This window comes from Armigeres subalbatus, chromosome 2 (assembly GCF_024139115.2).
Source record: "Armigeres subalbatus isolate Guangzhou_Male chromosome 2, GZ_Asu_2, whole genome shotgun sequence".
NCBI classification, from domain to species: domain Eukaryota; kingdom Metazoa; phylum Arthropoda; class Insecta; order Diptera; family Culicidae; genus Armigeres; species Armigeres subalbatus.
The window spans coordinates 176,253,367-176,279,849 of NC_085140.1; the positions used below are offsets into that span (position 1 = coordinate 176,253,367).

At 43.9% G+C, this 26,483-nt stretch overlaps 1 protein-coding gene across 4 annotated transcripts in view; it reads left to right on the top strand.

Moving 5' to 3' along the window:
* LOC134211256 (transient receptor potential cation channel trpm) overlaps nucleotides 1–26,483 on the top strand; it is a 371,958-nt gene that overhangs the window by 266,597 nt on the left and 78,878 nt on the right. For all 4 annotated transcript variants that reach the window (XM_062687969.1, XM_062687968.1, XM_062687966.1 and 1 more), the window contains 3 exons: nucleotides 2,050–2,212; nucleotides 18,697–18,837; nucleotides 18,952–19,024. In XM_062687969.1, coding sequence (XP_062543953.1) covers nucleotides 2,050–2,212; nucleotides 18,697–18,837; nucleotides 18,952–19,024 — 377 coding nt within the window. The remainder of the gene's footprint in view (nucleotides 1–2,049; nucleotides 2,213–18,696; nucleotides 18,838–18,951; nucleotides 19,025–26,483) is intronic.

The window sequence follows — 26,483 nt, forward strand, 5'->3', positions numbered from 1 at the left end:
GCAAGTCATGGTTTTCAAGACCGTTATAAAAAAACAAATGCTACTTGGGAAGTTTGAAGAAAAAGCTTTATAATGATCGCGATTTGTAATAGTAACTAATATTAACTACGACAGAAATGTTAAGATTTCGTATTCATTTTTGGAATAACATTTGAATGCTACCTTCAGATGTAAAAGCAAGTCACTATAAAATGTTGGTTGTTTTTACAAATTTTTCACGAATCTCTAAATATGTTGACAGATTTTCACGAATCCATAACGAATAACAGTACCACAGCGATTATCGCGGACATCTTTCGTGGTTTCATTTTTAATAAAAATGTACTTGTAAGTGCTTAATGAATACTTAGCTGCTAGACGGAGATGTCCCAGATGTGGTATGTGAAGGAATATAAAGAATTCAAAGCCATTTCCGTATGCAATTTCTATTGTCACACTAAGTTCAAAATGCTTTGATTTTGGGTTTTCTTAGTTAGAAATACATGTAAAGGACTCATAAATTGCAGGTATTTCAGATTTTTAGATTACTAATTTCTTATTGTAATTTCGTGAGATTTTACGAGATCTTGTGATTAGTTTTTGAATATATTTGATCGTCTCTTTATTTTGTAAAACCCAAAATACAACTAATCTACGCAAATCGAGCTCTCGTAGTTTACATTCATTATCACTTTGCAAAACTTTTATTCGGTGTAAAACTTATCTCACGATAACCTGCTAAAAACCTGCTGGCCCATTTTCGACAACTAATGTAAAAGTGGCCCGCATACTCAAGCAAGCGGGCACATCACTGATTGCCATGCTCGAATCTAAAACCAACAAACCAGCACCATTATGGGCCATCGAGATAAAAAGAAACGTTTCGCTCGTTGGCTGGAAGAAAAGCAATCAACGAGATTTTCCAAGTGGTATTATGGCGGATATTTCGGATATTTGGAGCCAGGAAAGGTTGATGGGAATTTGCCAGAGATTTCAAATGAAGCCCAATGAATAAATTGACTCCGATGGTCTCCATGGGGTTGAGCTCAGTCATATTGTGCGAGCGTGCTGCCAAAAGAAAATGATCATGGTAGAAATGGATGGGCTTGAATTCTGACGAGTGCAGGAATTTTCTCTAATTCTCTTGGGTTAACTTAAAAGTTATTATAATGGTTAGGATTACCTGTCGTTTGACACCATAGGTATCTTGTTTCCTTGTGGGTGAAGAAACTCAGAAAATAAAGAAAATGCTTCAAAAATGTGCCCCCATCAAAAGTTATCGTTGCATAAGCAGCTCAAATTGTTGTGTTAACAAATTTCCTTCAATAAAACATTCGTTATTATCCGTTTACATTTTGTGCTATGGATCTGCATATACGACATATACATATCTCCTGTCTCGAGGCAACTTGAATAAGGATAATAATACGGCTTTAATGAAAACTTTATTTGAATCATACTCGAACGATCTTCACATTCCACATAGCTCTGGTGTTTCTGCCGTTTCCTTTCCAAATGTTGGTGCTTTCCAAAAACCCAACACAAGAGTGAGCTAACGGGTAAAGAAAAATGTGTGTAGTTATGTTCCAACCCACCAATAACATTTTTTCTGCGTTCCTTCTTGCATTCTCATTGAAGAGAAAGTTCAAGGACCAGTACCAGGGTAAACCATAAAGTTTCTATTGACTCTGATGAATGCTCAAAAAATAAAAAAATCGAGTGAAGCATTAATTGCACAAGTACTGGATTAAGTTGTTCTTGTATCTGGCTAAGCAGCAAGTTTTTCTCTAAATCTGAGGAAATGCTTCTAATAGTTCAAAGTAGTACAAAAGAAGATCTTTGAACAAAAGCAATTTTGATAAAAACTATTTACAATTGTGAGCCTGTTGCTAAAGCTCCACTGAAAATTTCAAATCAGGTATTGGTGGAAAATCGACAAGTTTGTAGTTTTGTTGTTGATGTGCAATTATGTATGTGAACCCATTATCAAAGCTCGTCCCTACATCGAGCCATTATCACATCATCAATAAAAGTCTAACATGGTTCCGTTTCTTCTTTGTTCGCTTACAGATGTTGCTGCGGTCAGGAGAGAAGAACCCACCAGCTGGTGCCGGGAATCGAACCGGGCGTCCTGGGCGACATTTGGCAACCACAGAAGCATACCAGACCACAGCCAACCGATGCCTACGGGACGATCGAATTCCAAGGCGGAGCACACCCAACCAAAGCGCAGGTAAGCGAAGTTTTTTTGCCATGGAAATAAATTACTTTTTCGAATCAAAACCAAAACCATTTCCTATTGTTGTGTGTGGTCAACTGGGAAGTGGATGGTGGGTTACTCCTGGTTTGCTGAGATGCGAATAAATTTCGGTTAGGCCATCCATGGCAAAGTGGCGGAAAACGAGCAACAATTGGTTCTGACGGAGCGAAAAGGCGATAAGTGATTTCCATAATTAGCCAAGTTCCTGTTTATCCGGACCCTTTTGTGGTGCGAGTGATTGTCGTCTGTGCATCAGGAAGTTATAGAATAGGAGAATGGATGAACGCTGTTATCGGAGGAAAATAGAGTCATAGGAACATTAACACGGCAAAGTATAGATATGGAGCTTTGGAATTAATTTCGAAAGTTACTCGGTGTATAATTTTGCTTCCGCCGAACGTTCACACTTAGCTAGTGGAGCACATCTATTAAAGAATGGCGGAATGAAGAGTTGCACACCTAATTCAACATGAGATTTATCTGTAGGGTTGGAAGTTTCAACTTCAATCAACATTAATTTGGAATAAAATTTGAACAAAATATAGCATCAATAATAATAAAACATATTTTGTTAGATTGATAACTTTTTTTTTGAAATAAGTTTTTGGAACCTTTTTTCCTTAGCTAAAAAGCAAGACCACGCTGTAGGTGGTCGGGTTCGATTCCTGGTCCAGCACAGAAGTCATTTTCGGGACGGAAATGAGTGCAAGAGTGTCATCGTGGTTGCCTCCTGATATTTGTACGCACAAATAGTAGTTGACCTTAGATACCTCGCAGTTAACAACTATGGAGGTGCCTTATGAACATGTAATGAAGCTGAGAGATGAACATGTCTCAGTAAGGGATGTAATGCTTACAAAGGAGAATAGAAAACAAAAAGACTCTTGCTAAATTTTCGGAGCTATACCGAATTACACCCGGCGATGGCAATTAGAAAGCTGATAAAGCCAAAACTGTGACAGTGGGCCTGGGCACCTTCATCAAGAGGACCTCTTGATAACCAAAATTAACAGCTGCTACACTCCATCACGTTCCTTCATACACAGGAGTTTTTCTAGACGATTTTCTTGTTAAGGTTTATCAGTGATTCTACCAAGATTTCTTCCCGAATATCTACCTGGAACTCCAAACTCTGGAGTTCCAAAAGGACTTTCTTCCAAAATTTCTAAAGGAACTTCCTATTAAGTTCTTCCTGGAGCTCCTGGTAAAGGGCTTTAGAAGTTTTGCTCAAGATGGAGAATGGTTGACATTTCTCCATATAGTCAAAGGAAAATAAAACAACGGCAGCTGCACCAGAATTTTCGAACCGTTGTAAAAAGTACAAAACTTTTGAAAAAAGCTAATTTGTCGATCACAATAAGGGCGGAGCTGCGTGAGCATTCCAGGATCATGCGAGTCCCGCAAGGTTAAACTCGATACCGGTCTGTTTGCGCTACGCACGAGTTGAAAAAAAAGTTCACGAAAATGCTGCGTAGACGCACGGCACGAGCCTCTCAAGCAGCAGCAAACAGTCTACGGATGAAGAAAAAAGATTCCTGGTGACGATCTTCAAGAGTTTCTTTGGAGCTGTTTCAGGAAAGCGTCCTGGAGCTCATTTGAGTTTATACAAGATTTCATGTTGAAGTTTTTCCTAGAGTTCTTTTCGATGTTCTTCCAAAAATTTCACTCGTATAGTCCTCTAGGAGCTCCTTCTGGATTTTTCAGAATTTCCTCCAGTAAATCTTTTCGACGTAGGACTACGTCTGTATTTTCTATATTGGGATACACTTTACGATTGCGAAAATCAGGGACTGTCACGAAAATATGATAGACTTTAAACTTTAATATCTCAGTCGTTTCTCGATGGATTTTCATTTTTTTTTTGAACATTCGATCAAGGTTGAGTCAACGCTTCTTTGTTCTCATATGAAAACACCGACTGGACAAATCAAGCATCCGAAAGATATTCAATTTGCAAAAAAGAGCTAATCGCAGTGGAGGTTGGTACTCGGATTCTGATGGCTTTTCCGCAAACGTGACCTTTAAGTGGTCTTGTTGTGTAGGGGTTATCACGCCTATCTAGAGAGTAGGAGGTTTTTTTCGCAAATTTCATATCAATTTGTCCATTTTGAAACATGTGCTGTGCATATGCACAGCCAAGATATTTAACAAAAAAATGGTTTTCGTACGGTCGAGTTGCCGAATAATATGCAATTTAATTGAAAAGACAATTGGTTTTTCTCAGGACCAGCATTTTATGGAAAGAAAGAGTTAATTTGAAAATGGACTGTTTCGTTGGCATCTGGTTTGGCGTGGTAGCTTGGTTGCTGTTCGTGAATCCATCCATTCAAATTTATTACATCATATCCCTCCGACGCGCTATCAAATTCGCTAGTTACAATTGAGTTTTGCATTTTGAAGAAAGTTCATGTCGGATAGTCGGATATACTTTCTTTTGTGTAAAATGGTGGCTTTTGTATAAAATCGATGAAGACGCCACCTCAGTGGAAACTATCTACACCAACCACACATCGGCGAACGTCGCTTGGACATACAGATGCCAAGGGATAATGTTTTGTAATATGAAGACATTTCGTCTTGAGTCAAATTTATTTTGTTAATCTTTGCAACAATACGCATCTCTCCCTGGACGCACCTCGTAATCGATGGTGTTGTCGACGCATTGCTGAAACCGCTGCCAGTTCACTCAATGGTAGTTACGCTGTAACTGCTGGTGCCGATTGACCGAGGAGCCCACTTCCGCCACCACGTGGTCGTTCATGTTTGTTATATAGAGGTCGAGGGTTGCGTGGACACCGGACCGACTCAGCCGAGTGGGGGGAATCCGGGCTCAAGATCGTGTAGTGGCCTTCCTCCATGTCGTTGCTTCATATGGTGCCGTTTCGATTGCCGCGACTGTTGCCCCAGCCTTGATGTTTGACATTCAGGTCGCCGGCAATGATATACTGGCCTTGCCTCCGCGTAGGTTTGACGATGTCCCTCCGAAGGGCAGCCGATGATCCATGGCCGGTTTTGGCTTGCGTTGGATAGTACGCCGCGATGAGCGCGATTGTGCCGACAGAAGTGGTGATTTCGACACCGATGGCCTCGATGACACTGAGCTGGAAGCTTGGAAGCAGACGACAGTTGATGTTGCCGCAAGCGATGGCCACACCGCCTCCCCTGGTCGGCCGGTCGAGTCGCACGATGCGGAAGTCTGGGATATTGACGTTTACCTCCGGTTTTAGGTGCGTTTCTGTGATGAACGCTAAGTCTATTTCCATCTCCTCAAGGAAATCCTTCAGCTCAATTGTTTTGCTCTTTAGCGAGCAAGCGTTCCAGTTTACCAGGCCCATCCTAGCAGCCATTTTCAATGATGAAAATGCCAATAGTGAAGACCTGGTCGAATCGGGTTTTGCAACCACACAGCCGAGTGGCGAGCTGTACAAAGATCGGCATCAGCTGCTCCGGGGTGTAGAGCGGAGCAGATTCTTCCGGTGGGACAGTTTGATTCTTCGGCTGCCGATGGAATTCAGAAGGAGGAAGCGGGGGCCATTCGCTGGAGGATGGACCTGGTGGTGGGGCTTGAATCGATGCTGCTGCTGCGGCCAGTCGCTTGTGCGGTTGTAACGGTGGAAGTACTGATACCGCTCGTCGGGGAGTCGTGATCACTGGAATACGGTTCCTCTTCGGATGGGCTTTGGTTGATGCTTTCCTTCTGATTTCCAGGAACTCCGCGCGTTTCGGACAGCCTTTCGTAGTGGCCCGATGTTTTTCGCCACAGTTGGCGCACTTTGGATCGGCCACCTCCATCACTCATCCGTCGGTGCAGTTCGCCACACTTGTTGCAGCGCGCGGCCATGTGGCAATTTCGGGTGCCATGCCCGAAGTTGAAACATTTCGTGCACTGCGTCACGTCACGATGCACGGGCCGGTATCGCTCCCAGCCGACGACGGTGTAGTTTATTACTCCGATCAGCTTCAGGTCCTTGAAGGAGATGAAGCTATGCTCCAGATGGACCAGGTAAAGCTCGGTACTTTCTGGCCTTGTCGGGGCGAGCGATTTTGTGCACGGCGATGGGCTTGAGTCTATTGCTTTCTAGCTCTGTGATAAGCTCGTCCTCCTTCATATCGTGGAGCCCTCGCAGCAAAGCCTTGAGCGGCTTCGTGCCGGGGAGGTCATGAGTGTAAAACTCATACTTGTGGACCTGTAGGAACTCCACGATAGATTTGTGGTGATCTGGATTGGCAGGCATCACCTTGACTCCCTCACTGCAAAGCCGGAACGTGCACTTGAGGCCCTTTGCAATGAGCTGGCGGATTTTCGGCCGCAAATCCGGTGGATCGCCCTTAACGAAAACAGGCGGACACTTTTCCATCTGCTCAGTTTGCACCTGCGGCAGCTGCGATTGCTGCTTCTTTCTCTTTTTCGGCGGATTGCCGGCGTCATCAAGCGGCAACGGCGAGAACATGTTGCTCTGCAAAAGGTGCTTATAGGGGCTACCCGCGCCTCCAAGAGCAGTGCGCTTAGGAACTTTTCCCGTGACCGAGTCTCCCATGACTGGTCCGAGAGAAAGTAACGCCAACGCGACAAAGCTAAAACGTAAACAGCGAACGAGAAAAAAACACTTGGAAAAGACTGCGCGAGCAAAAAAACACGTCCGTACGTGCTGCTGTCTCGAACTGGAATGAGCATGCGACGCGCGCACGTAGTAGTAGTAGTAGTAAAATTCTTCTTTATTTAAAAACATGTTTTGTTCTACAATCATTTTTATACATGTACAGTGATCGGCCGGCTTGGCCCTCCAACTTCAATTTCAATTATTGTTATTATTATTATTATGCTATTACTTAATTTTTAAAATATAATGTATCATGACGGCCTTTAGGAGGCGCTGGTGTGTTTTTTAAAATTTGATAACCTAACTACTATGTACACTAATATTTACAATAAAAAAAATTTGATAACCTAGATTGGAACTAGCGCCCTAATTGGTGCCTGATCCGAATGCAAGCAACGGACCCTAAACTTTTCTTTACACTCACCAAAGCGTTCATGTAAGGGTTTTATTCCGGCCAGACGGTGGACCTCGGATGTTCTTGTCCTGGGAGGGGTGTTGAGGATCATCCTCAGGAATTTGTTTTGGACCCGTTGAAGTTTGAGGTGGTGGGTTTTAGCGCAGCTCTCCCAGACCGGCATGCCATATTCGATCACAGGGAGGATGATTTGCTTGTAGACAGCAAGCTTATTTTTCAGGGACAATGACGACCGGCGGTTGATCAAAGGGTACAGTAGTTTCAACAAGACGTTACACTTTGTCACCGTTTTGTCAACCTGTTGCCTGAAAATAAGCTTGCTGTCGAGGGTCAAGCCAAGGTAGCCGGCCTCATTGGCCCATTCCACAGTCGTGCCATTGAGGATGATTTTACAGTCCCCAGGCGGAACAAGTTTAGGGATTTGGAGTGGGGAAAATGATGACCTGGGTCTTCGCCGCGTTGATACAGATCTTCCAGCTGGTGAGGTACTCTGTCAGGGCATCCAGGCCTCGTTGGAGTTTTGCCACTAGCGCTCTGATCACTCTACCGTTGTAGACGATGGATGTGTCATCTGCGAACAGAGACAGAATGCCGCCTTCTGGAGGTTCTGGCATGTCGGAGGTGAACAGATTGAAAAGCAGGGGCCCGAGGATACTGCCCTGGGGAACGCCTGCGACGATGTTGTGCGCATTGGAACTCGCTCCGCTGATTGAGACCCGGAATGTCCTTGCCGACAGGTAATTTTTGATGATTTTCACCAGGTAGCTGGGAAGATTGTAGCGTTGTAGTTTGTACACCAGGCCATCATGCCATACATTGTCAAATGCCTTCTCGACATCGAGTAAGGCCATGGCGGATGTTTTCGAGACAAACTTGTTCCGTCTGAGGGCGTTGGTAACTCGGGTCAGTTGGTGTACAGTTGACCGACCGCGTCGGAAACCAAACTGTTCCTCGAGCAAGATGTTGAGATTTTCGGCAGACTCAAGTAACCGATGATGAATAGCTTTTTCGAATAGCTTGGATAACCCTGAGAGAAGGCTGATGGGTCGATAACTTTTGGGGGAGGAAGGATCCTTCCCAGGCTTCCGGATGGGGATGACTTTCGCTGACTTCCAGGACGATGGGAAGTAGCTAAGCCGGAGACAATGACTAAAGATCAGCGAGAGGTGCTCAAAGAACGGAGCACTCATGTGTTTGAGCTCGAGATTCAGGATGCTGTCGAAGCCTGGGGCCTTCATGTTCTTCGACGATTTGATATAGGCCGTCAATTCGTCAGCTGAGATCTCCAACTCCTCCGAGAAGTCGTTGGGAATCAAATGGATGTTGTTAGCATGCTCGTTGACGGCTGCTTCGTGTGGACTGACGATGTTCTGCCCAAGATTGTGTGAGCTGACGAAGTGACGACCTATTTCAGTGACCTTCTCTGCAGGAGTTATCAAGCGATCCTTAGAGCCATTATTGTCTAGTGGGATCAAAGGTGGAATGGGCCGAGGCTTGGATTTTAGAATTTTGGTCATTTTCCAGAACGGCTTAGCATAATCTGGGAGAGTGCGGATCTTATTCGAGAAGTCGTTATTTTTGAGGTCCACCATTCTGGCCTTGATAATTTTTGTGATTCGATTGCAGCGTGCCTTAAGCTCAGGCAGTCCAGTACGTTGAAACTGCCTGCGAGTGACATTCCGCAATCGAATCAAATCTTTGGTGAGTGTATCGATGTTTAAGGAGTTGCTTACCTGCCGAGCCGTCGGTACGTGTTGCTCTCGGGCCGCCGTGATCGCCTCCTCGATAGCGCACAGCTGGCGGTCGATACTTTCCGGCGTCTCCGGACGCACCTCGTAGTCGACGGTGTTATCGACGCTCTGCTGGAAACGCTGCCAGTTCACTCGGTGGTAGTTCCGCCGTAACTGCTGGTGCCGATTGACCGAGGAGCCCAGTTCCGCCACCACCGGATAGTGATCCGAACTGAGCTCCTGGTATACAACCGGCTGCGAGACGTGGTCACTCAGGTTTGTTACGTAGAGGTCGAGCGTTGCGTGGGCACCGGACCGACTCAGCCGAGTGGGGAATCCGGGCTCAGGATCGTGTAGTGGCCTTCCTCCATGTCGTTGCTCCAGATGGTGCCGTTTCGATTGCCGCGACTGTTGCCCCAGGCTTGATGTTTGGCATTCAAGTCGCCGGCAATGATATACTGGCCTTGCCTCCGCGTCAGCTTGACGATGTCCCTCCGAAGGGCAGCCGATGATCCATCGCCGGCTTTGGCTTGCGTTGGACAGTACGCCGCGATGAGCGCGATTGTGCCGACCGAAGTGGTGATTTCGACACCGATGGCCTCGATGACACTGAGCTGGAAGCTTGGAAGCAAACGACAGTTGATGTTGTAGCGAAGAGCGATGGCCACACCACCTCCCCTGGTCGGCCGGTCGAGTCGCACGATGCGGAAGTCCGGGATGTTGATGTTCACCTCCGGTTTTAGGTGCGTTTCGGTGATGAACGCCACGTCTATTTCCTTCTCCTCAAGCAAATCCTTCAGCTCGATTGTTTTGCTCTTTAGCGAGCAAGCGTTCCAGTTGACCAGGCCCACCCTAGCAGCCATTTTCAATGATGAACATGCCAAGTGTGAAGACCTGGTCGAATCGGGTTTTGCAGCCGCGCAGTCGAGTGGCGAGCTGCGCGAAGATCGGCATCAGTTGCTCCGGAGTGTACAGCGGGGCAGATTCTTCCGGTGGGACGGCTTCGTTCTCCGACTGCCGACGGAACCCAGGAGGAGGAAGCGGGGGCCATTCGCTGGTGGATGGTACCGACGATGCTGGAGCTTGGACCGATGCAGCTGCCGCTGCCAGTCGCTTGTGCGGCTGTAGCGGTGGGAGTATTGGAATCACACGACGGGGAGCCGGGATGGCTGGAAAGTTCACCTCGTTGATTACAGGAACACGGTTCTTCTTCGGAATGGTCCTGGTGGAAGCCTTCTTCCGGATTTCCAGGAACTCGGCTCGCTTTGGGCAGCCCTTTGTGGTGGCCTGATGTTTGTCGCCACAGTTGGCGCACTTGGGATCGGCCACCTCTATTTTGTCGCACTCGTCCGTCGGATGGGGTTCGCCACACTTGTTGCAGCGCGGCTTCATGCGGCAGTTCCTGGTGCCGTGCCCGAAATTGAAGCAGTTGGTGCATTGCGTGACATCGCGGTGCACTGGCCGATATCGCTCCCAGTCAACGACGGTGTAATTTATAACGCCAACCAGCTTCAGGTCCTTCCAGGTAGTGGAGCCGTGCTCCAGATGGATCAGGTAAAGCTGGTCGCGATACTTCCTCGCCTTGTCGTGACGAGCGATCTTGTGGACGGCTACTGGCTTCAGTCCGCAACTTTCAAGCTCTGCTTGGAGCTCTTCCTCCTTCATGTCGTGAAGTCCTCGCAGCAAAGCCTTGAGCGGCTTCGTGCCGGGGTGGTCATGAGTGTAGTACTCATACTTGTGGACCTCGAGGAACTCCACGACGGATTGATGATGGTCCCTGTTGGCCGGCATCACTTTCACGCCCTCGCTGCAGAGCCGAAAAGTACATTTCAGCCCCTTAGCGATCAGCTGGCGAATTTTTGGGCGTAAATCCGGCGGATCGCCCTTCACAAACACGGGCGGGCACTTCTCCTTCCGCTCCGGTTGCACCTGCGGCAGCTGCGATTGCTGCTTCTTCCTCTTTTTTGGCGGATTGCTGCGACATCAAGCGACAACGGCGAGAACACGTTGCTCTGGAAAAGCTGCTTGGAGGGGTTGCCCGCGCCTCCAAGAGCAGTGCGCTTAGGCACTTTTCCAGCGACCGAATCGGCCACCGATTCTCCCATGACGGGTCCGGGAGAAAATAACGCCAACGCGACAAGCGAAAACGTAAACAGCGAACGAACGAGAAAAAACACTTCGAAAAAAATGCGCGAGCAAAAAACACGTCCGTACGTGTTGCTGTCTCATTCATGCGACGCGCGCACGTGAAATACGGGGCTTTTTATACACAGGGAAAACGAAGGTGACTCGCGCACGGCAGGCACTGCATCTTTCATACACAAAGAAGATCTGGCGATGCGTAACTTACACTATTCTGATGTTTGTGTTAGGAATGCACGAACGGGATAGATTACATCTGAAATTTTTATTGGCTTTGACAAAAATAATTTTTTTAAATTGCCTGTTGTTAGTAAATCTTAAGTTTGAAATTGCTGGGGAGTATCCGAGTCGGTCGATATATAAATCTTAAAAACCATCAAAAGCGCTAGTAACGTTCGAAATGTTCCCTTCCAGCGTAACGCTTTCGCTTTCGCTACGGCAAAACATAGTCAATAAAGAACTCTTGGAGGAAAATCCTTCCGAAGCACTTCAGTAATAATTCCTAGAAAACTATAGGCAACAATACCAAAGAAATATCCGAAAAAAATCACAAAGACATTTCCTTTGACACCGATGTGAGACCCCTCCCCCATATAAATGAAATACACATTTCTCCATTGCACAAGAATTGATTATCGACTGAGCCTACCAAATAAATGAAATGGTTAAAAAAAAAAAAGAATTGATTAAGCAAATGGAACCTAATTTGGCATGTGGAGTGTTTTGAAGGCAAGAAATGTTTCTTGGTGATTCGATACCCTTCCCCCTGTTGAAAGAGGGGGGTGCTTCCAAATAAATGAAACACAAATTTCTGCCTAACTGGAGAGCAAAGCAAGGAAGCAGAGACAAATTTGACATGCGGAAAACAATTTTACGTTTGCTTTGCGATTACATTCGTCGTTCCAAAATATTTTATCGTCGCTCTCATGCAGAGCAAACGTCAAGGCTTGAAATGTAAATACAAACATTGATTAATAGTTTGCGAGACAAAGTTCGACGGTTCTTCTAGTTCTTAAATAAATTTTAGGAAGATTACTTGAATGTAATTCCCAGAAGCATTCCTGCATGAATTCTGTGGAGAAATCCTGGAGGAGTTCCAACAAGTTTCTTGTGGATTTTTCGAGGGAGCTCCAAAAGGCCGTGAAGCACTCTAGAAAAAATATGCTACGGAGAAAATTATGGAAAAACTACACAGCAGAAAATATTTTAATTTACACGACGTGTAGAAAAGAAATGGAAATTATATAAAACTAAATTAATTGAAAATTAAATTGATTTTTTAACTGCTGTAATAATAAATTGACTTAAATAAAAATTCGATTGAAAATTGAGTGGATTTCAATGCACATAATTAGAGCATCGAAAAACATATAACTTAACATTTCTTTACACTTAACTTCATAGCACAATGTATTCTCCAACAACTACTTTAAAAATAAATGGATATTCGTTGAGTTTTTAATCAATATTGCTTTGCTTTTCAATATACGTGTAAAAATACAGCACTATATGACACAAAACAAATGGCGGATAACTCAAGTCCGCTAAACTTTTTTTTTCTCACTCAGTGGTGGTATTTTTGGTTTGTTCTGACAAAATTTAGTGTAAGTTTAGTGCAGCTTGTTTTGAAGATATGGAAAATCTTATCTGCCATTCGTAGGTTTACATATTCGAGAAATATTATTAATGTGATATCCCATAGTTAGGATTACGGTCCGTGGTACGTCAATTTGAAACAAAAAAAAACGTAATAATAACTAATTTTTGTGTGAAGCTAATACAAGATCTGAAAGTAGGAACAGTCTCGGGAACCGCCAGCAAACTTACGGAAATCGGAAATCAAACCCTTTCCAATCCGTGTAAATTTAATGTGTTACTCGGTTTTGCGCTAAATTCCTTGCTCTAAATATGTGTATGAAAATTAACGTTAATTTACGTATAAATTAATACTAATTAAAAGAAATTTATTTTAAAAAAATCCTGAAACATTCTCAGGATGAACTCAAGAATTCGATGCGAAATACTGAAAATAAAACGCCATGAAAAATTATACGCTATGTTAATATTCACTTGATTTCTGTTCCAGCTAATTCGTAACGTAACGCTATATACACGTTACGATATATACACTTTGAATCATAACCAGCTATGAAAACAAGTCTATCGCACAGGTATACAAGTTGAAAAAAAAACTGATTCGGATATTCAAGGGAGTGTGATAAAACACTATTCTCCAGGACAATTAGGCCGAAAGTCATTTGACCGAAAGGGTCGTTTGGCCGAGATGGTCGTTTTGCCGAAAGGGTCATTTGGCTGAAAGGGTCATTTATCAGAAAGGGTCATCAGGACGAAAGGGTCATTTGGCCGAAAGGGTCATTTGGGCGAAAGTGTCGTCGCAGTTCTCACTTTTTACAGTGAGAAGAAATAAATGAAGAATGAGAAGACGTCTCTCTTCTCACTCCTAATTTTTCGCTTTTCAAATGACCTATTCGGCCAAATGTCCTATTCGGCTAAAGGACCTTTTCGGCCAGATGAGCCTTTCAGCCAAATGACCCTATCGGCCAAATGACCCTTTCGGCCAAATGGCCTTTTCGGTCAAGCGACCCTTTTGACCAAAGGACCCTTTTAGGCCAAACGGTTTGTTCGGCCAAATGGCTTTCGGCAGAATGGGTTTCGGCCACCCGACCTTTCCCCCATTTTATGTCGGGGAGCATTTTTTTTCGCACAGCTGTGTAAAACAAGTTGAAATGCATCATCAGAACCGGTGCTCCCGTAATTGGGGCGTTTTAAAATAAATTTATCATGGGGTATAGCCTTCCGAACCAGATCATTATCGTAAGAGTTTCCGAAAAACGTCTCTCACAGTATGCTACCTATCAAGAGTGTACACAAACATGATAAGTGAAATTAAAGAAAGAAAATTTAACCCTCCATACAAAAAGTCTAACGAGGGGGAGAGTGGGGGTCCAAAATTGCCGAATATAGTGTTACGTAATTTGTGAACGCATCCTAAAGACGACCTGTATTTTTGGGGATGGAGAAATTGGTTGAATCAAGCGGATTCAGAAGACCTGTCTCTTTCAGGAGAAGGAACGAAGTGCGAGAAGATTAAACAGCTGTACCGTTTTCAAAAAGCACGAAAGTTCTATCAGAAGCTCAACGCATCCTGCAAAGCCTTTGTTCCGCGAGATCCGATGCGCAGGGATAAGGATAGAAGTAAGGGTATGCGATAACACACTTTTTCTTAACGAAACGAAACGAAATTAAAAATGTCTATGTTAATTCGAAACGAAACGAATCGAAAAATAGATTTACTTTCGATACTTCGAAACGATACGAAATCAAGGTTCATTCAATTCGAAATTTTTCGAAACGAAACGAAATTTTCTTTTTCTCCGCGGAATTTTTATTGAATTGGTTTTACGTAAAGTTTCTGATATCTTTTTTTTTGAAGTCAAATAACTGTTTTGCAACCAATAGAGATTTTTAGTAAAAGAAGAAGTAGAGTGTGATAAATCACCACGTTTCCGTTTATATGCTATTGACGATAAGGCGATGCACCAGCATTTTTAGCGCTTTGAAAGAAATTTATCGTGGAGCATGTGCTCCAGAATCTGATTAGTTTTTCATATCTGATTACATTAACACTCTAAGCCCGACTTCTTAAATTTTGAGTCGGATCACTTTTGTACAAAATAGGATATCCCAAAAATTGAGTTAACCTTCCGGGACTCGCATCCGGAACGTCCGTAAAAATGGTCATTTTGGGAAGTTTGTCCTAGAGCAGCGCAATGTTTTCTAAACCATTTCTGACGGTGATTGTGGAGATATTTCACAGTTCTTACTCAGCTATAACCGCAGGTGGCCACCAGACGCCTTCCGGATAATCCAAAGCGACCGTAAAAATGGTCATTTTGGAAAGTTTAGCTTAGAGTAGCGCATTTTCCTCTATACAATTTCTGACAACAACCTTGAAGTTAAAACATAGTTCTTACTCTGCTACGACCGCTGGTGGCCAACAGACGGCCTTCCGGATAATCCGGGACCACCAAAAAATGATCATTTTGAGAAGTTCGTCCTAGAGCAACGCAATTTGTTCTAAGTCATTTCTGATGGTGATATTTGAGCTAATGCACAGTTCTTCACACAGTTTCTTCTTTCCGCAAATCTGGAACGTCCGTGAAAATGGTCGTTTTGTACAGTTCGTCCTAGACCAACATTTTTCTTCTAAACCATTTCTGATAATGACCAGGGAGTTAGTCAATGCTCTTTACCATACAATATTGTATAGAGTTTACCACCTTCACCATAGGTATAATAATAACCCAAGAATATACTACGCAAACAAATGAATGATGAATTCTATCATAATAATACTAAAATAGTAGTCATTGATGATAATAACCACATCAGGTATTCGAGAGATATTGAATACCAAATCAATACCTCGTCTAAGTTAAGTTATTCGACAAGGATGATGTGTTTGTAATGGCCATCTAAATTCCTGAAAATACCTCAATGAGGTACCATACCTACTTGAGGTACATACTCGATATGAATCCTGGCTAGTATGATCAGTTTCTTGATAATAATTTAGATGAATAACGATAATACGATAAAACGATAATACGATAGATAAAATAACGATAATACGATAGATGAATAATTAATAATAATTTTGAATAATAACGAGTGGCCAACCCCAACAAACATTGAATGCTTGCCGCATGTCGAGCGCATCTGTATATAGACCATCTGTATAGTGATAGAAACGCAAAAGACGGAATTCTAATTGAATGTAAGACACAAGGTTTTCCTGCATTTCCAATTTAAACAGTTACTGCTAGACTAGTCAAGAGTGAAGGTTCAGGATTGGAAACGAAATGGAAACGATACGGAAATTCATTTCATGTTCTAGCGATTGCTGGAACATGAGCAATATGGATAAAGATACAAAGTAGGCGAATGAAATGAGCCCGAGATCGAACCCAAGGCCTCCTGCGTATAAGACAAAAACAGTAGCCATATGACTGTCAAGCACACTGTCAAGAACACATTGGTTATCAAATCCCAAATAACTGTAAATGACGGCGCGTTTGAATGCCACATATCCTGAAATATCTAACAAAGCTGGTTTATTTATATATCACCACCCAGCGGATGTAATCCAAACTAAACAGTTTTTCAGAATATTGGTTTTCATCCTTGAACAGCTGTGTAGAAGATGGCCACTCTCTAATATCACAGATCCGGGGATATATAACCAAACTGGTGATCTCAGATACACTAGCACTACTCTACGGATGAATTTTAAACTTCATATTTTTTTCAAAATATTAGTTTACAATCCCCAAACACCTTTGTAGAAGATGACAACTTTCTAAATCCCACAGATCCCGAGATATTGAAGAACTGATCTCTCATATACAATAGTGCCTCCTTGCGAGTTGCGGAAGGTTAAAGATACTTTTCATTTCCTGTTAATCAATTTTTATAAAATAAATTCACAAATTTGTCTATTAACGCCTACTACATAACCTCATTCTGTCTTCAGTCGTTTTATAGAAGAAAACTTAATACGTATTTATCGACTCAGAATGAGGTTATGTAGTAGGCGTTAAAAGACAAATTTGTATAATTTAAAATTTTGAAAACAGCTTTATGATTTTGTTCAGCGGCGCAGCCGAAATTTTAGTTATTATAAAGCAAGCTAGACGTTAGGATTTGCTTCGGAATTCCGTTAGATTTCGTTAAAAGCTAGTTTTTTCCAGCGATTTTTTGTAATTTATCGAAACGAAATCAAGAAATCAGATTTCGCCATGCTCAAATTCCGCGAAATTCCGCGGAATTTCGTTTCGAACCACCTGAAACAAAATTTTTCGAAATACCGCATATGCTTAGATAGAAGCATCTTGGCGGACCAACGTCAGGTGATCGAAAGGGCAGCACTTCAAGAACACTTAAATGGCGTTGAGAGTACGACTGTGAGGGTCAAGACAGTGGAGGAGATGACTACGTTCGTTTAGCGGACGATTGAAGCCAACCAGCCCTTACTTAGAAGGAAGTTAAGGTCAAGCCTCCTGTGCCCTTAAAAACGCAAGTGCATTACGTTTTGGATTCCGGGAGGACTGTGCTAGAGGATGTCATGCAATAGCTACAGACCAATAAATCGACTGACAAAGATGCTTGCTTTTCACAGACTGATACACAGAATGTGAGAAACAGAATAGCTAAGGGAGAGTGGAAAGAAGGGGTCAGATTCCCCATCTACGAGGAAGATAACATGCTGGAGTGTGAGAGTTTATAATCAAAGAGTATTTACATAACCTTACAGTTTACATCAGTAGTGTCAAAAGATTTTGTGAACAAAAATATCATGTATGATGATACAGACGAGCTCGGTGGTCTAGTGGCTATCGCTTCTGCCTTATAAGCAGGAGGTCGTGGGTTGAATTCCAGGCTCGTCCCTTTCCTACTTTGTATTTCTATCTTAGTTCTTTCTGTGTTTCACGTTATACCAAAACGATTCCTACTGTTATAACCTTCCACATAATCCCAAAACCTCCCGTGGCACCTATGAGAGGTCGTAGAGTTCTCTGCATCTTTCTTAAGTAGGTGTCCAACAAATCATCCTTCCCCTTCCTCAGCATTCGCAAGGACGTGGCCAGGACAGATCTCGACTATTGGAGAAAGCATTGCTTCCATGTAAGAGTTAGTGATTAGTCCCAAATCAATATCTGTGGTAACGGATGAAAGTGATACTAGTATCATACAATAGTCTTGGCTTGTACCACCTACGAATTTGTGCGAACTGCTAAATGCTAATGCTAATGCTAAAAAATCATGTATGATGATACATCGGGGTTGCTGAAAGCCATTACCAATGAGCAGCATATCGATACCTATGACGCGTACACTGGAGCAGTGTGCTCGGCGCTATGTGACCTCTTCTTCTATTGCTTCAGGTTCGTTGAGGGAGCAATGAAAACTTTAGGGAATTAATTTTTCATTAATTCGAACATTTTACAGCTACGAAACCATAACATGTCGTACTTTTGCAAAATCAGGGACGGCCTATTGATTATATGTACCTTTCCAATCAACAAAGGTAAGACCAAATACCAGAAACACAGGAACATTCATAATGGTGATTGATCATAACAAATGTTGTATATATATTTGCGAGTATAGTCCAAGGACAATCATAGACAGTGACGTTTGTTTATCAGTTCAAAGTATACATTGAAACAGTCCATTCTTTCCAAGAAATGAGGTCCCCCGTAGCATGGTTGATTGAAACGCCAGTCTAGCATACTGAAGATCGTGGGTTCGAATTCCTTTGCAGAAAAAAATGTACCTGAAATTTATTTTCCAAAATAGTCTAAATATGAACATCGAGTTTTCAAAACATTGTAATGAATATGTTGGAAAATAATGATGTGACAACTTGCTTCATACTCTTTTCATTCTTATGTTTCCTCGAAAGATACAATCATTACGTACATTTTCTTCAATTCATTTAAATTAATTTCATTTATCTATTTCATATTTCCACTGCTCTTTTTTCAGTACGTACGCCTATCCTACGACACCCGGCCAGAGCTGCTGGTTCAATTGTTCACTCGCGAGTGGAATCTCGAGCTACCCAAGTTACTCATCACCGTCCAGGGAGGCAAGGCAAACTTCGAGCTGCAGCCAAAGCTGAAAAAGGTAAAAGTCCCACCCCCATCCCTCCAACCGAACGACTTTATTACATCATCACCCACGACTGAGTGCACTGTGGCTGATGTTGTTTCTTTCAACGTTCTTTCTTGCGCTCAACAGGTGCTACGGAAGGGATTGCTCAAGGCGGCCAAAACAACCGGTGCATGGATTTTCACCGGTGGAACGAATACAGGTGAGATGAAAATTTACTTCCGCCCTCTTCTATCGTCGGCATCAGCAATCGGGCACGATGATGACAGATATACAACGGAATGGAGAAACTTCTCCGTGTAACAATGATACTCGATTCTATCAGACAGAGTGCATTACTACATATCAATTAAGCACTTCGATTCTCGTGTAGTTGTTCGTTCAACGATCAATTGTTAGCCTGGAGGATTAAACAAACTCTTCCATACCGATCGTTGTTAATTGAAAAATCTTTGTGCATACATGTCACAACATATCCTTCATTCACTGGTGAGATTGATTGTTGTTCGGAACCATAAACGCCGTCATAGGTATCGAAACCATGGTTTCTCAACGATCAGAAATTTCGTACTACTGGAAAATCTTGCACATTCTCTCGCTTCAAATTCTGATTGAAATCTGTTGAAAGTGCTTCGTCTGTTTCTCTGTGAATATAACTTAGGCCTGATGTTTAATTTTTGTTCAAACAAATCGATCCCGTTCGGAGTCTCCGTGGCATGCTCGAAGCCAGTGTTTATACCATTGCAGATAATATGGAAAGCTTCTCATCGCTGCGCAGCGAATCGAAGAAACTTCTTCCACTCACTTGATTAAACGGATCTCACGGGCAATCCGTGCAAGCTTCACCATATTAATTAGCCAGATTAAACAACTTGGGAGTTGGATTGGATATATAAGCTTTCCCAGATACTGTCACTGACAGTCTGTCAGTGATGATGTAGAAGCGTAATAATTAATGATTTCAATCGTTTTGGAGGTCATGTGCTGAACTTTGAACATTATGCTGAACTTTGAAAGATGTTCAACAATTGGTGTAGTCAGGCCCAACAAAGAAAACACTAGGAGTTTTCACAAATCTGCGTGGCTCAAATTTATTACAGCAGCACTATTTAGAGGAAGAAGAAACACTGTTATAATGTCTTTGATGTAACGATTTTCATGGGTATTTTTTCGTTTTACCTTTCACGTTTTATCGCTCTTCGTAGCTAAGTTTGTTAAAAGCACCAGTCTAGCGTACTGAGGGTCGTGGGTTCGAGTCCAATCGAAGGGAAAGTGGTTACCTTCAATACATTTTTCAAATCAAAATTTTCCGCATAATGCACATATTCACATCTGATTTTTCGTTATTTGTATGCAAATGTTGAACGGCTCAAAGTTTTACCTATTTTTAAACACCGATAAGAAATGCACGTGTGTTCAACAATAGGCGAAGAAATTATCCGTTCAACATTTGGCGAATTATCCTAATTTTTTCCGAGGGTGTTACAATGGTTACAATGTAGAATATGTTGTTAATCAAAAAACATAGCCGACTGATATTAACATTCCAATTTCCATTGTCGGAAAACTTATATAAGTGAAACGTCCTCTGACAATTATGTGGAACAATCGTTCATTTTGTTTCGTTTTGTTATGAACAGTGCGAGTTCATGAATCTGGTGGAGGCGCTTGGTAAATCATAAATGAATGTGATGAGGGCCTTTGCCTTGCAAAATCGTTAGATGCTTCATTCTAATGCGAAAACTGAGTTTTAACATTTTTCTTTCTTAAACTAAACCATTCTTAAGGCTAAATTTTCGTTATCCTGATCGATCCTTTGTGCTTTTGTGCTGAACTTTGTCCAATGATAGTGCTACATCAAAGGCGTAGGAAATTGTGTTGGGAGCATCAACTATCTAGACTGCCGTAATCTGGCAAAGTGACGTATACGCCATTTTCCAAAAATGGTGTTAACGAGTAGTACCCATCGTACTCTTTAACTGAAAAATGGTAAACATGTATGTTGTAAAATGGCCTATACGTCACTTTTTCAGATTACGACAGTAGAGGTGTGCGCCGGTTGGAAAATCGGCGACGTCAGCGTTTGTCAGAACTTTGATCGACGACGGTGGCGCGTTCGGCGTTACGTAAAGACCTTTGCGCCTATTTAAAATTTGTCGGCGGCGACGTGATAGATCATTTTTAGCCAGCAGTGGCGGCGTGGCCGCATCACGCCATTGGTAATCAGCGGCGATGTGAGTTGGCATGAGCTTATTTCATTATTTATTATTTTCCGAAATTCTACCACAAATTCCTCCGTAAAGTTCCTTCAAGAATTCTTCCGGAAGATCCTGCAGGAATTTCTCAGGAAGATCCTCCAGGAATTCCTCCGGAAGTTCCTCCAGGAATTCCTCCGGAAGTTCTTCCGTAAGTTCCTCCAGGAATTCCTCCTGAAGTTCCTCCAGAAATTCATTCGGAAGTTCCTCCAGGAACTCATCCGGAAGTTCCTTCAGAAATTCCTCCGGAAGTTCCTCCAGGAATTCCTCCGGAAGATCTTAAAGAAATTGCTCCGGAAGATCCTAAAGGAATTCCTCCGGAATTTCCTCTAGGAGTCCCTCCGGAAGTTCCTCCAGGAGTTCATCCGGAATTCCTCTGGAGAATTTCCGGAAATTCTTCCAGGAGTTCCTTCGGAAGTTCCTTCAGGAATTCCTACGTAAATTCCTTCAGTTGTTCTTCAGAAAGTTCGTTTAGGAGTTCCTCTAGAACAGGGTTGTTAATCGTTAATTTATCGTTATCGCCGATAAAGTTGATTGTGATCAACGTTATCGGTTGCTACGATAACGATGAATCAACTGAATTATTATCGTAGTTCGATAATTTAACCTAAGTTAACTCGATAATTTTGCGATAATGTGGTTACTAGATTACGCGAATAAAGTTGGTGTAAAATTTTGACAGAGGCCGAGAGTGGAACAAATTGTTTGCAGCTGGTTGACAGTTAATTTTGATTGAAGCGAGGCACTCTAAAATTATTGCTTAATGCCTGCTACTCTACGAAACGAAAGTGAGGTGCTATGTTGGTGGATCGTTGGAAGATCGCGGACATTTGCACTACCCAGGCGGACTTAATTCTCTGAGATAGTGACACTTCAATATAAGTTCACATTTAATGAGAGAGCATTATGACTTTCCTTTGCTAATTCTTTTCGTATAAGCAAGAACATACACCTGGATTCGAAACCCATCGGCAATATATTGGAATCCAAGTACTAGAAATTTATTTGTTGCAGCGATCTGTAGTGCTGCATTTCAGGCAGCACCAGTACCGAGTGAATATTCTCTCAACAGATTGGTGGACTAACCTCGTCATCTATGATTTGGTTAGACTAAGGAGTTTAGTCTGAACTGTGAGTTTTAAAACATTCATATAACTGGTTGCTACGGATCTTCAAAACAGAAGTTTCGTTAATAATGCTAGATTAAACATAAGTATAGGTAGACATTGAAAATGCTCTAAGATTCTCTACTATGGAGGACTGCGACTCTGTAAGAACTTTAATGATTGAACGAAATAATGTTTTGGTCAATTCGGCGACTTCCTTGAATCCCAATTTAATTCCAGGATTCAAAGACGTTCTCGAATATTGTAAGGCGATACAATATTAAAAAAAAGGGTATGGCAAATCCAACTTGTGAATATTTGCACTTTAAACTGTAGTACATGTTACAGTTAACTCGATAATTATCGATAAATCAACGAATACTCGATGACGATAACGTTAATTCAAAGCTCATTTTATCGTCAACGAAGCATTATCGTAAAAGTGTTATCGTTATCGAACTTGGCGTTTAATTAACGACGATAATTTATCGATTAACAACCCTGCTCTAGAAGCTCCACTGGATGTTCCTTCGAAAGTTCTTCCAGGAGTTCGACCGGAAGTTCCTCCAGGAGTTCCTCCAGAAGTTTCTCCAAAAATTCCTTCGAAATTTTCTCCAGGAATTCCTTCAGAAGTTCCCCCAGGCATAACTTCAGAAGTTCACCCAGGATTTTTTTCAGAAGTACCTTCAGGAAATCCCCCGGAAGTTCCTCCAGGATTTTCGCTGGTATTTCTCCAAAAAAAACCCTGGAATTTTTCGGAATTTCCTCTGGAAGTTCTTCAAGGAGTTCCTTCGGAAGTTCCTCCAGGAGTTCCTCCAGGAGTTCCTTCAGGAGTTACGCAGGAAATTCGTCTAGCAGTTCCTCCGGAAGTTCGTCTAGCCGCTCCACTGAAAGTCCCTCTAGGACTTCCTTTGGAGGTTCCACCGGAAGTTCCTCCAGAAATTCCTCCGAGAGTTTCTTCAGAAGTTCCTCCAGGAATTCCTCCGAAAGTTCCACCTGGAATTCGTTCCGAAGTTCCTCCAGGAATTCCTCCGGAAGCTCCTCCATCAATTCGTCTGGAAGTTCCTCCAACAATTTCTTCAGAAGCGCATCCAAAAATTTTTCCGGTAATTCCTTCAAAAATTGTTCAGGAATTCTTCCGAAAATACCTATATGAATGCTTCAGGATGTTTGCTACTTGTAACTTCATAAATAATAATTCATAGTTTTTCTCTTGAAGTTCTCTCTGAAGTTCCTCATAAAACTCCTCCGAGAACACTTTATAAATTACTTCGCAAACTCTACATAAACTACCAGTGGTGTTGGATTGCATGGGTGGGCTCAAATGAACCCAACAGTGACGTTAGAAACTCTTGTCTACAAAAGCAGTATCGCCCTTTTGAAATGTTGGTGTCGATATGGTCAAGAATGTCCACCCGTTTGATCAAATGACATTTTTTTTTTCAAATGGTAATTTGTCAAGCGACCATTCCGGTCAAACGATCTATGGCCAAAGGACTTTTTTGAGTAAATGACCAGTTCAGCCGAAAGACATTTTTGGCCGAATGTTCATTTCGGCAAAATCCCATTTTGGGTCAGATGGGGTTTGGTCTAATGGTCCAATGGCCTTTGGCCACTTTGGTCGTCATTTAGCAAAAAGTCATTTGGCGAAAACCCATTTGTCCGCAGAAATTTTGCCGAATTGAACGCTTGTTCGGAACGGTTGATAATTATCAGATCGAAAATGGTTTGACCGTTCGTTGAAGCCTCTGGTAGCTCGATAATTAACGTTATTACGCTCATGGTACACATTCCAGTTCGAGACAGCAACACGTACGGACGTGTTTTTTGCTCGCGCATTTTTTCGAAGTGTTTTTTCTCGTTTTTTCGCTGTTTACGTTTTCGTTTGTCGCGTTGGCGTTATTTTCTCCCGGACCCGTCATGGGAGACTCGGTGGCCGATTCGGTCGCTGGAAAAGTGCCTAAGCGCACTGCTCTTGGAGGCGCGGGTAACCCCTCCAAGCAGCTTTTGCAGAGCAACGTGTTCTCGCCGTTGCCGCTTGATGACGCCGGCAATCCGCCGAAAAAGAGGAAGAAGCAGCAATCGCAGCTGCCCCAGGTGCAACCGGAGCGGAAGGAGAAGTGCCCGCCTGTGTTTGTGAAAGGCGATCCGCCGGATTTACGCCCAAAAATTCGCCAGCTGATCGCTAAGGGGCTGAAATGTACTTTTCGGCTCTGCAGCGAGGGCGTGAAAGTGATGCCGGCCAACAGGGACCATCATCAATCCGTCGTGGAGTTCCTCGAGGTCCACAAGTATGAGTACTACACTCATGACCACCCCGGCACGAAGCCGCTCAAGGCTTTGCTGCGAGGACTTCACGACATGAAGGAGGAAGAGCTCCAAGCAGAGCTTGAAAGTTGCGGACTGAAGCCAGTAGCCGTCCACAAGATCGCTCGTCACGACAAGGCGAGGAGATATCGCGACCAGCTTTACCTGATCCATCTGGAGCACGGCTCCACTACCTGGAAGGACCTGAAGCTGGTTGGCGTTATAAATTACACCGTCGTTGACTGGGAGCGATATCGGCCAGTGCACCGCGATGTCACGCAATGCACCAACTGCTTCAATTTCGGGCACGGCACCAGGAACTGCCGCATGAAGCCGCGCTGCAACAAGTGTGGCGAACCCCATCCGACGGACGAGTGCGACAAAATGGAGGTGGCCGATCCCAAGTGCGCCAACTGTGGCGACAAACATCGCGCCACCACAAAGGGCTGCCCAAAGCGAGCCGAGTTCCTGGAAATCCGGAAGAAGGCTTCCACCAGGACTATTCCGAAGAAGAACCGTGTTCCCGTAATCAACGAGGTGAACTTTCCAGCCATCCCGGCTCCCCGTCGTGTGATTCCGTTACTCCCACCGCTACAGCCGCACAAGCGACTGGCAGCGGCAGCGGCATCGGCCCAAGCTCCAGCATCGTCGGCACCATCCACCAGCGAATGGCCCCCGCTCCCTCCTCCTGGGTTCCGTCGGCAGTCGGAGAACGAAGCCGTCCCATCGGAAGAATCTGCTCCGCTGTACACTCCGGAACAACTGATGCCGATCTTCGCGCAGCTCGCCACTCGACTGCGCGGCTGCAAAACCCGCTTCGACCAGCTCTTCACTCTTGGCATGTTCATCATCGTAAATGGCTGCTAGGGTGTGCCTGGTCAACTGGAACGCTTGCTCGCTCAAGAGCAAAATAATTGAGCTGAAGGATTTCCTTGAGGAGAAGGAAATAGACGTGGCGTTCATCACCGAAACGCACCTAAAACCGGAGGTGAACATCAACATCCCGGACTTCCGCATCGTGCGACTCGACCGGCCGACCAGGCGAGGTGGTGTGGCCATCGCTCTTCGCTACAACATCAACTGTCGTCTGCTTCCAAGCTTCCAGCTCAGTGTCATCGAGGCCATCGGTGTCGAAATCACCACTTCGGTCGGCACAATCGCGCTCATCGCGGCGTACTGTCCAACGCAGGCCAAAGCCGGCGATGGATCATCGGCTGCCCTTCGGAGGGACATCGTCAAGCTGACGCGGGGGCAAGGCCAGTATATCATTGCCGGCGACTTGAATGCCAAACATCAAGCCTGGGGCAACAGTCGCGGCAATCGAAACGGCACCATCTGGAGCAACGACATGGAGGAAGACCACTACACGATCCTGAGTCCGGATTCCCCCTTTCGGCTGAGTCGGTCCGGTGCCCACGCAACGCTCGACCTCTACATATCAAACCTGAGTGACCACGTCTCGCAGCCGGTTGTATACCAGGAGCTCAGTTCGGATCACTATCCGGTGGTGGCGGAACTGGGCTCCTCGGTCAATCGGCACCAGCAGTTACGGCGGAACTACCACCGAGTAAACTGGCAGCGGTTCCAGCAGTGCGTCGATAACACCGTTGACTACGAGGTGCGTCCGGAGACGCCGGATAGTATCGACCGCCAGCTGTGCGCTATCGAGGAGGCGATCACGGCGGCCCGACAGCAACACATACCGACGGCTCGGCAGGTAAGCAACTCCTTAAACATCGATAAACTCACCACAGATTTGATTCGATTGCGGAATGTCACTCGCAGGCAGGTACAGCGTACTGGACTGCCTGAGCTTAAGGCACGCTGCAATCGAATCACAAAAATTATTAAGGCCAGAATGGTGGACCTCAAAAATAACGAATTCTCGAATAAGATCCGCACTCTCCCAGATTATGCTAAGCCGTTCTGGAAAATGACCAAAATTCTAAAATCCAAGCCTCGGCCCATTTCACCTTTGATCCCACTAGACAAT